At 38.5% G+C, this 11,872-nt stretch overlaps 1 protein-coding gene across 5 annotated transcripts in view; it reads right to left on the reverse strand.

The window, feature by feature from the left end:
- Positions 1–11,872, reverse strand: part of LOC136834968 (PMS1 protein homolog 1-like) — a 52,464-nt gene extending 40,592 nt beyond the window's left edge. For 2 of the 5 annotated variants that reach the window (XR_010851943.1, XM_067097917.1), the window contains exons 1-5: positions 11,673–11,872; positions 9,117–9,309; positions 3,668–3,788; positions 626–790; positions 35–197 (exon numbers count right to left, since the gene is read on the reverse strand). Coding sequence is in view for 4 of the 5 variants with exons in the window: in XM_067097917.1 (XP_066954018.1) it covers positions 35–197; positions 626–790; positions 3,668–3,788; positions 9,117–9,254 (587 nt within the window). In the remaining variant the exon portion in view is untranslated. Of the gene's footprint in view, positions 1–34; positions 198–625; positions 791–3,667; positions 3,789–9,116; positions 9,310–11,420; positions 11,642–11,672 lie in introns of those variants that run through there. The other 3 variants (XM_067097918.1, XM_067097919.1, XM_067097920.1) reach the window with 3 other exon arrangements.

Consider the following 11,872-nt stretch of genomic DNA (forward strand, 5'->3'; position numbering starts at 1 on the left):
GCCCATTCTATGGAGATAATTTAACTTGCCTTACCTGTCATGAGAGAGAGAAACATGTAAACTTGGAGAAGCTACTGCTAAACCAAGTAAAGTATTCTCCACTTTTTTGAGCTCATCTTTACAATGCTTGGTATTGGTGTAGTACTGATATCGGACAGGAACATTCTTGAACAGGTTTGTAACTACAACACTAGTTCCTGTGGAAAAACAACTGAAACTAAAATCATCTGCAACCAAAAAATATAAAAACACCAATAAATAATACCACAGTAGCACATCAACTTGACAGACACTTGAAGGGTCTGGTCTTTCACGAGTAATAAATGCCCTCTATTGTAACCTGCTCCTAAATATTTTCTAGAAATCTTACAACAGAAATTAATTACCATGTACTGTAGCTCCTAACCAAAGCTTGGTAGCTGATAAGCAAAGAATTTTGCCAAGTTGAGACGTTACTTATGGAAAGATGTAAAAAAATTAAAGTTAGAGTTACAAATATAATCTATTTCAGTGCATATGCTTTATAACCTAACATTTTTGGAGGAAAATGAATAGATAAATTAGGAAATATTAAGTCAAAGGTTATGACTGTAATTCTTGAAAAACAAAACCACTGTATACTTGCCATTCGGGGTAGGTGCCGGTCTTTTAGAGGTCACTTCACCCTTGTGGTTGAAGGTGTATGAATGACCTACTCCATCCTCCTTCCTCTTTGTGGTCACAGTAATGTCAGCAACTGCACACAGGGATGACAAGGCTTCTCCACGAAATCCATAGGAACTCAAAGAAGCTGTAATATAAAACAAAAAAGTATTTGAAATCTAAAGCAATAGTTTCATGTGCTTCTCTTTAACAAGACATCGTTCTTAGGTGTTCAGCTTTAACTGCAATGCTTCAATCTTCACCTCTCTTTTACATAAAGAAACCCTTTGTGCAAGCCCTATGAGAAGCTAGGAATTACTCAGTTGTCTCAAACTAATTTTTAAAGCTGCTGCCTTCCAACTTAATTGAAAGTGATGGAGGGAGGAAAGTATCTTTTGTGATGCCAGTGAATGATTACCCATAACTATATCAACACTAACCTACAGCTAATGGTGATCTTGTGGCCATAGACAGGGTCTGCCTAGAAACCCAATCTCACTCTACTGATCCTTTCCTCAAGAGATGTCACCATATATAAGAAAATGATAATCTTGACCCAATTACTTGTACATATTCTTTGCAGTACCCTTTCAGTCTCATGCTTCAAGTCTTTCAGCCTTCCCATGTGTTCCCTTTGCTCCTTTCCCTCCTTATATGCTAATAACTTGATTCAGTGATCTAGTTAATTTCATTTCTAGCACTGAAGACAAAACATCCCAAAACTGTTAATATAGTATATGACTATAACAGCAAAGGGTAAAATAATGATAATTTTCATGATAAAATTAATTATTTGGATATTTACCTACTGTTAAAGTTAGCTTTATCTTCACACTGTTTGGTGCGATCGGCATTTAAAAAAAAAAATCTAAATACACTTGGCTAACCCACTCGGACTGTCTCCGTAGTCATCTGTTTCCCACCAGATGGTGAGAAATGTATAACGTATGTAAGACCTAACCCAGCTCTAAGCAGCTTCAAAACTGGAAAAAGATGCAGTGGCATCCATGAGCCAGCATACACTAAATAGTTTCTGTTTCTCTTTGACTCTTTATCAATCTCCCAAAGGCTCTAGATTCATGATAACACACCCTACCAAAATCAGTGTTAACTTATTTGTTTTAACAGGAGCCAAGGTATAAGTAAACTAAAGAACACCAGTTACCGGATTCAGCTTCGGCAAAAGAAAGCGAAAACGAAACAATGCGAACAATGCATTGCTTAAATACTAAAGAAGAATCAGCTAAATCACGGTTGAAGCAAGGCCTCTGTGAAACCCCTCAAGTTTAACCAGATTCAGTTAAACTTGAGGGGTAACGTTAGCAAAGATGTCACGGGATGCTGGTAGTAAGTACCGGAGGTGGGAAGGAAGAGGATTTTACATGACATCACCACATAACCCTTTGACAGTCGGAGCCGCGTAACCGTGAATATGTCCGAGGCGAATACTTGAGAAGCGAAAGCTGAGGTATCACCTGGCTAACTCACTCTAAAGAAGTAAGCGGTGGAAAAGGAAGAGCTGCTATACGAAGAGGAATAAATGTCGCAAGGTGACGAGTACACGACAATAGAGAGGAAAACTGAGTAAGGGGGGGTTATCATCTGCTTGGGGATGATTGGGGGGGCACAAAAGAAAACAGCAGAACTGACACACGGCTCAGAACGACTGAGGCAAACGTAATATGCCTGAATTCCAAACTCAACCGTCCGCCTACATCACAATGCTCTCCAAAAGGGATTGAACAAGAGCCAGCCAGGCCAGTGTTGCCATCTCAAGAGGAAAAAACTGTTACGTTTAGCAGAAGTCAGGTTGTCACAGTTGGCAACATTGGAGCCAACGAACGAGAGAGACAAACTCTGAACTTGGTGGGAGCTGTTCGGCGACTCGGTGCTGAACCCAAACCAAAAAATGGTTGAGAGAGAGGTGTTGAAGGGCACAAAACCTTGGTCCCAAGACAGTCTTGGTTCCCTGTTAGAGGAGACAACCAACTGAAGCAGGGTAGTCCAGAGGGTGGGCTACAGACAGATGCCAAAGCTCCAACACCTCTCTCGTGGGGGAAACTGAAAAAGATTGAAAACTTGGGGGGTGGGCAATCTTGGCCCTAATATTTTCGATCGAAATCCTAACTAAAAAAAAATTTGTCAGTTATTGTTTTTCTCCTGAGCAACACAGAGAGCAAAAGAAGGTGGAGCAGAATGAGAGAGAGAGGAACTAACCTAGGCTATCAGGTAGGTTAATGGAGGAGGAGAAGCAACACTGGAAGACAAAAGGAGAAGACTGAGTAGGCTTCTGGTGTGCCCTAACTAATTGTATACATAAATGTCTGCCTTGAACATCTGATACTACACAAAATTTACATCCTCTCATCAGATCACTCAAAATACATATCAAGAGAACCACACTTGTGCCTTAGCAGCTAGTCTAACATAAGCTACATGGTCGTCTTGCGAAATCTAAACATTCGGTTTTCACAAAGTCTTTCCTATACAGCCTAATGCTTTCATCTCTGCTTGTTGTAGATGACATAAAGCAAAAACAGAAACAAACACGATACTGTAAAGGAGAAAATTAGCCAGAAATCATCAAAATATTACTAATGCTGATCTGACTGTCTTTATAATAGGTCAGCATGAAGAAATACAACAACAATGCAAACATTCCAGCACCATCTGGTGGGAAACAAAAGACTACAGAGACAGTCCAAGCAGGCTAGCCAAGCATATCTTGATTTTTTAAACGTTGAGCGCACCAAATGGTGCGAAGATAAAGCTAACTTTAACAGTATGTAAGATTCATTCCAAATAATAAGTACTCTTTGCAATGTGAGACTTGTCTTATAAAAAACTAATTTTACACCTGCTCAACTGCATGAACTGTCAGACTCTACTGTGAATTACAAGTTTTCAATAATTATGAGCTCACTCATTTGTTGGTTTTGGGTCTTAGTGTGACCAATTACCTTTCATAACAATGTTTCTCAATCTTATAACAATTAATGGATTACACACTAAAACTAAAACTTACAAAGGTCAGCAAATGAAGAAATCTTTGATGTATAATGTGGTTTGGCAAGGCATTCAACATCATTTTCATTTATGCCACTTCCATTGTCCCTGACTTCTAATCGAAGAAAACCAAACTTTTCCTGAAAATTATGAAAAATATTAAAACATCTTCAGATACAGTATTGCACAGTATCTGTTCCATGAAAGCCCAAGTTTTTATTATTTATTTGCAATGGTCAAGCATGTGTCAATTGCAGAGAAAAGAATATCAAAGATTAAAACTTAAAGGTTTTTCCACACAAACAATGCTATCTATTAAGAATTACCACAATACTAAACTAACATAAATTCTGTATGATAAAGAACAAAAATTCTTACTTGTTCCTGACAATCTTTAGTTTCTTGAACAGACAAAATACAATTGAAAGTTACAGGAAACTGTTTACCAAAGTGAACTGAAGAAATTCATGGAATTGTGAAATGAATAAGAACAATTCTCACTGTCTTACATCTCGTTCCTTGTTGGTAAGAGTATTCTAAAATATATGCAAAGTATATGTGTCCATGTATCCATATAGTACATAGACAGAATACAAAATTGAAATGCATAAAACAACTTTCATCCTTCCCAGCAATCAACAATATTTTGCTTTTATTGTAATTCGATATTGCATAATGTAATAATTCCTGTCACATGAATACACATACATTGTGAATGAGTACATTAAAATTTTCTCAGAAATTCTGATGACGTAAAATTGTCATCCATTTCCAAATATTAGGACTGTAATGACATAAAACTATGAAAACTGTAGATTCATGGAATAAGTCACTAAAAATCCTTAACACATACAACATCCTCTGTATAATGCACACAGGCTCTCTAGGGAAAAAACCAACCAAAATAAATATTCTATCATCAGAAATATCTTTTAATATCTGGTCACTGATATGTGAGAAATAGACATGAAGTACATGCAACCCCAATAAAAGAGAAAATTATCAAGTGGGGAAAACTTGAAAAGACTGGTAACATACAAAACATTATCTTGAAAACCTAGGAGGAGTTTCACCTACAATGCAAGTCACACCATAAGATGGTGCTAAGGATGCTTTGAAGAGTCTCTTCATCTTCATGCTACCTTACATTTTTCCTTTACATTCCCACTGAGGAATGGAATATAAAATTTAGGCCAATGGCTTAGCGCTGGGACCTATGAGGTCATTCAGCGCTGAAAGAGAAATTGAGAGTAAAAAGGTTTAAAAGGCGTAACAGGAGGAAAACCTCGCAGTTACACTATGAAACAACTGTTAGAGGAGGGTGGAAAGTGCCACGGAAGAAAGAATATGAATGGAGGTACAGTAAAAGGAATCAGTTACAGTTAGGGGCCGAAAGGACACTGAAAAGAATCTTGAGTAATGCCTAAAGTGCACCGAGGGAGGTGCACTGATGGCATTACCACTCCACAGGGAAATTCCAGCTGTTCTCTTTGGTTTCTTCTCGCCAAACTGTCTAACTTCTCAAACTTAACCTTGCTTTAATATTCAACTCCTCCACATGAGCCATGTGGTCTCAATCTACTTTCAATCAATATCTACCTGAAAAACCAAGTTGGTGTGACTGAAGAGCTTTGTCCACAAAGTTTTCATTATTCACTTTCTTGTTCAAATCCAAGTTGGTCTATCGAGAGTGCAAAAAGATATCTTAACTCAACCATGGCTACAGAACTACTGGCTTATGGCAGGGGGAGAGAGTTTACTCCCAATTCACATGCCTACCTCCAATAAACCACCTGCTGACCAAGTTTCATCAACAGTTCCCAGCTTGTACTGAGGAATACTCCAACATAAAAGACGATGATTTGTATTTCTGAGAAACAAATAATCTTTCTCTAGGTCTACTATTCTCTCTTCACTTGTCCTAAAATTTTGCTATAAACTGTAATTCTACTTAAATATGATACAAAGATGATGTATTGTACTTGATTAAAAAAATGCAGGTTCATATAATTTGCATTCATTTATAAGCCTTTTTAACTACAGTAATAAAAAGCGTAATCTCTTGTAAATGTTTGTTTTACTCTATTTAGAAATTTGGCTAATTAAAATACTGAATATTTAGGCATGAATAAACATATACAAAATTACAAGTCCCTTAAGTTTCTGAAGTCAGCAGACATATTTAGAGGTGCTCAACCTACTGTACATACATTACCTATCAAGTATTTCCAACAAGACCACCAATCACATTTTCGTAATTCATAAAGGTTGGCCAAGGGATTTGTTTTAAATACACAGAATTCTGAGAGGTTGAGATTAGAGGATGGTTAAGTTTACAAACCAAGACAGCAGAAGAAGTAGGGAAGATAAAATGAGATCTAACCGCAAATGAAGACAAAGACTTCTCTTTTGCAAGAGGAAGATTACATTGATCACGAATTGCAAGAAAGAACAGACTTCCAAAGTGTGCCTGAAGATGTAAAGAAACAGTTGCCAAACAGAGCAATCCAAGGATTGCTGTATACATCAGTCACAAGGATAGACAAGTAAGCAACCATTTATATGATATATCTGCAGGACTTACTGCCAAGGTCAGAATCACAGAAATCTTGGACTATATCATCACACATACAAGCAAGTTACATAAAGTGGCCTTCCTTTATAGGATACTCAGGTAAGTTATTTTTTTATTATTATTATTCAAAAGATGAAATCTATTCATATGGAACGAGCCCACAGGGGCCACTGACTTGAAATTCAAGCTTCCTCAAGTTAAGTATATCTTAGTTTAACCAGACCACTGAGCTGATTAACAGCTCTCCTAGGGCTGGCCCGAAGGAATAGACTTATTTTATGTGGCTAAGAACCAACTGGTTACTTAGCAACGGGACCTACAGCTTATTGTGGAATCTGAACCACATTATAGCGAGAAATGAACTTCTATCACCAGAAATAAATTCCTCAATTCTTCATTAGCTGGCCGGAGACTCGAACCCGAGCCTAGCGAGTGCTAGGTGACAACTCTACCGACTTGCCCAACGAAGAACCCAAGAATATGGTGTTCATTTGGAAGAAGTTACAGGAAGTAAAGGGAAATACAGAAGGAGGAGATCCCACTTATTAAAAAAGAAAAAATAAATTAATAAATAGATAAAAATGTATTAAAATGCAATAAGAATAGTATTAGGGTGGTAATGCACTGAATTTTCGATTGAACTTCTCAAGTTCTAATTGCACAACACCCACTGGGAGGGTGTTCCACAGTCCAACGGTGTGAGGAATAAAGGACCTCTGGAACTGAGAAGTTTGACAGCAAGGCACATTTACTGCATATTGGTGGTGCTGCTGTTTAGCGATTCTGGTTGCTCTCGGAAGATAAAGGGGATGAGGGATCAACTATGAATGTGAAAGATCTCTGTTGACATACAACTTATGTAAAAGTGACAAACAAGAGACCTGTTGGGGAAATGAGAGAGAGAGAGAGAGAGAGAGAGAGAGAGAGAGAGAGAGAGAGAGAGAATAAAGGAGAGGCAGAGAGAACAATGATAACACCTAGGTTGTTGTTGTTGTTGCTGAGAACTAAGATGTGCTGACCGAAGTAAAAACTTCTTCCACGAACTCAAAACAGTGAGCGAGTATATCGCACCCAGGGCCATAAAACTGATCGTAAAATTTGGAAACTATGGCCTCACAATCTAGCTTACTCAAGCCATGAGTTAGCACCGCCAAAAAGCAAACGCCAGCCAGCTCTATAACCCCACCTTCAATAGGAGGCTTTTTCATGGAAATTCCAGGAAATTGGGGGCTGGATAAAGTGATGTACTTCAACACCCTCCAATCAAACATTCTAGAGAGGGGTCTTTCACACCCCCTCCTAAGATCGTTTCCAATCAAGTCCTCTAGGGAGAGATTTGAACCACACCCACTAAAGTCCTTCCCAATCAACTGTTTGAGGGGAGGCCTTGCAGATAAATCCTTCCAATAGGACTGGAAGGAGGTGGAGACTGCTGATAACAAGAAATCCAGGGGTTCGAGAGGCAGGAGAGTAGCTGAGGAGAACAGATTCGAGTTAACATCCACCACGGAGAGTACGTATCCCCTTGCTTTCGTGCTCCCCAAATAGACTGAGATGAACTATTTTAACAAGAGTGATTTCGTTTGCATAACTGTAACTGTGTACTGAATTATAATTAACTTTAATCATTACAGTAATTCAATTACAGATCTCGTCTCTATTACGCCTTTCTGAGAGATATTACTTCAAGAATACATTCCCTTCAACAATAACAGGTACGAGAAGCCGTAAGGTGGAATCTACAGTTGGCAAAGTTTGCAGGTGAGAAAAATCATACTTTCAAAGGGATGCATAACAGACCATCTGTTGATGGTCCAAGTCATAACTGCTACTATTAGGAAACAGAAACCTACCACCATGAACCACCCTATCCAAAAGAGATAAATCTCTGGCAGAAGCAGACATCCACACTGGAGAACAGTATTCCAGTAAAAGAAGTACAAATGACCTAAAACAGGTTGCACTGATTTTATCACCGTTATAAAGACATGAGGCCTTATGAACAATAACCAACTTTCATGTGGCATTTGCTGAAACTTCCATTAGATGTTTCTCAAAAGTTAGGTCGTGAGTCAAAAGTTACACCTAGCATAGTTAAATCTTCAGACTCATTCAGCAAAGACCCATCTACCTCAAGGGGAGGATGGCGTAGGAAATCTGTAAGAGATCTGCTAATCAATAGTGTTTTTGTTTTACTGGAGTTCAGCCTCATACACCACCGACTACACCATTCCCTGATCCGGTCCATGTCCCAACTGAGGCTGAGGGCAGCTTCATTTCCCATATGTGGAGATTTTACTAAACCCACAAGTGTTGCATCATCAGCATACTGAATAATCTTGTTTTCCAGGCCAACATCCATATCACTTGTATACAGTAAAAATAAAAGTGGACCAAGAACACTGCTCTGTGAAACTCCAGATACAATAGGTCTCAGTTCATTAAAGATCCCGTCCAGAGCAAATCGCTGCTGACTACCTGTAAGGAAATCTTGAAGTAATCCTAAAACTTATCCACCCACTCCAAGATTCTGAAGTTTATAAGTGACTTGTGATTTACTAAATCGAAAGCAGCACTAAAGTCTATTTGAATTACTCTGCAATTCGACACCCTTATTGAGGTTCCCTTGCAAATGTCACGTCAAGTCAGAGACACACTTACCATAGTTTAAAAATCGATATCTATAATAATGTGAATTAATCATTCCAACCCAACAACAAATTTCATACACTTCCCTTACTGCGGACTTGTGGGTTCTCATCCTACTTGAGGAAGATTTCTATTCTATTATGGATCACACTTCTTATGAGTACTCATACACATACCCACTTTGAACTGTAACATTAAGCAAGGCACCTGTGCTGAAAAGTATAACTGCAAATTTTATACATACCAACTTAACAGATACTGTTGTTGCTGAGGCATCAAGGGAATTCTCTACCAACTCCTTCACTATGGATGAAGGAGTAGTGATCACTTGTGTACTTTTGATAAGTCTTACTGTATCTTGAGGGAGAGCTGTCAGCACCATTCTGGGATTTTCACAATATGTACATCAATTCTTCAATTCTTATTAACAGGAAGTACTGAAAAAGAAATCAATATACCGTATGAATTTGGTTATATGTACAACATCCAACAAATGTTATCCTGATCAGAAATATAACTAGAAATATTTATATTCTTGTACGGTGACACAAAATGGAATATACGTTATTTTAAAAGCCAAAAATCACAAATTCAGCAGAAATTGCATTTTTCCTAGATACACAAACCTGAAGTCTTTCCTTTCAATATACAGGTACCTTTGGCAAAATCTGGTCTGCTCATTAAAACAAAGTAACATGGTACAGGTAGTGAACTAGCAGTGGGTAACTGTCTTGTGTATAGCCTATGATATTTATGAAAACAGAAGCATCTCCAGAGGAAGGAATTTAACAGCATTACCATCAAGAGCTTCCCATCATCCAACCACCATGAACGATCGTCCTTCACTTTCCAGTTGAAGGGCACGCTTCTAAGCATATCAGGGATCAGACACAGGTAACCAGTCACTTGAGATACCAGTGAAGTGACTTCACAGCGAAGACACCAAATGAGGGTTGACATGACAGTCTCCACAATGCCATGCCCCAAAAACCTGTTTTTGATCATACTTCCTTCAAGGAGAGGAATTAGGTGCCATTTTTAAATATAATCACACTCAAGAAAAAGAATTTGCTTCAACATATTAAACCACGTTGGAGATCAGCACAAGTTTAGATGCCCAAACAGCAGTGTGGCTGAAAAAAAAAAAGGTGATGCTGATAGTCAAGTGAGTGGGTGGGTTACCAACGCCTTCATTCCCCTACTAGTTAACTACCTTGATACCATGCTTCAATAGCTGGACCAGCTTTTGCCAAAGGTATATCCATGTACAAGACGAAGGTTTGTAACAGTTAAGAGCAAGTGTTTTTTTCATAATTTATGATGTTATTTGGAGGAACTTAACATTCACTTCCATTACAAATGTCTGGTTAGCATATTACAAATACAGTTGTCTTTGTTCTAAAAAAAATGAAGGACCACAGTCAGGAGCCACAGTTTTAGGGTTAAGTTATGTTTGGTGAGTAAAGGAGGCCATCCATTCCTTTTGGCAATACCAACAAAGATAACAGAAACATATTCAAAGTACCCTATTTAAGGAAAACATTTTTCTAATGACTATACAACCCTATGACAGGTTAGTTTGGGAAAAATCCATGATCAGATATGATATGCATACCTAAGGCCTACACTATGCAATAAGCTGACTCATGGTGGCCTGACCAAGGTCAGATTAGGGTCAAGGACTCAGTAATAGGCCTATGTGGTATCTATGTGATATTTGGATGAAACCCAGTGAATAAATAGCCTAAGTTTGTGTTCTCCCTCCCCAAAAGTACATAACTTCGAAGTTTCGGTAATTCTAAATATTAGCTCTGTGTCTGTTTTTACCTTTTCAACTGGTTTTTTCTACACTTTTAGGGTTCTGATACTGGCGGTGCATCTGGATTTGTTGTCGGGCCAAATGGAATGTCCTTTCGCCGTGTTTAGTACTGGCCCCTTGTTGGATGGACTTACCCATATGTTAACAAGTTATTACACTTGCAAGGTAATTCGGACGAGATATAAACTGTCCGTTAAACAGAGGAATTTAAAGTAATATTTTGTGCTCTGTCTTGACCTGAAGATCGCGTATTACCTAACGTGGGGTAGGTCTAAGCCGGCATGGAAACCCCCTTGTTGGATGGACTTCGGGGGTTAATTACAGGTTAATTAGACTCGAACGCCAAAAATGAAAGGTAAATTCATAATTAGCAACCAAAAACTGTAGAAAAAGTCAAACGCCAGTTATAGTCTAGCTCACCGCGGCAGCCGGCTTAGAGCTATCCTATCAAGTTTCTACCTAAGTTTCTACCAGTGCTTCACTGGTTTCCCATTTGCCTATTATAACTAGCCTAGGCCTACTAGACAACCTTCAGGAGGGAGTGAGAAAAGTTCGCACAAATTGACAAAAATAAACACAAAATTCGTCTGCAACACCCGAAAAACTATCAGAAAAAATATGCTTATATTTTCGCTGGACTACTGTTGGCAATACGATTAAAGGCCTACTGACTTTAGGCCTAGCCTAGCCTAGCCTAGTTTTAAAGGGTTAAAACAAAAGTAAACCTACCATGAGCTACCCGGCTAGGCCTACGGGAACGATATGTATATCGACAATATTTTTCCGTGTTCTACTACGATTTTACTGTAGCACTGCCTACTAGCTTTAGCATAGGCCTAGTCGCTGCCCCACCGTTAGGTTATAACCTAAAAACTATCCAACTTAAGTGGGTTAGGATTGCTTAGGCCTAAAGCGAAATTCGGCAATTTTGGTTATATCCAACTAAACGTTCAATTAATTACGTCACCACTGCAATATTACCTCTCAAATTACCAAAAGTCCTTAAAAATGGTGTAAATGCGCCCTCCAGCTCAGGTATTACCATTTAACTGTCCAATTAACACTTAAAATAGCGTATCCTAAATGACAATTACAAGTTGGCGCTAAGTAACAGTAGTAGTAATAGTTGTAGCGTTAAGTGCCTTTGAAACGGCTCCCTTGCACGTTCTATCTTTGCCTTT

Source organism: Macrobrachium rosenbergii, chromosome 54 (assembly GCF_040412425.1).
Source record: "Macrobrachium rosenbergii isolate ZJJX-2024 chromosome 54, ASM4041242v1, whole genome shotgun sequence".
In the NCBI taxonomy this organism is placed as follows: Eukaryota; Metazoa; Arthropoda; class Malacostraca; order Decapoda; family Palaemonidae; genus Macrobrachium; species Macrobrachium rosenbergii.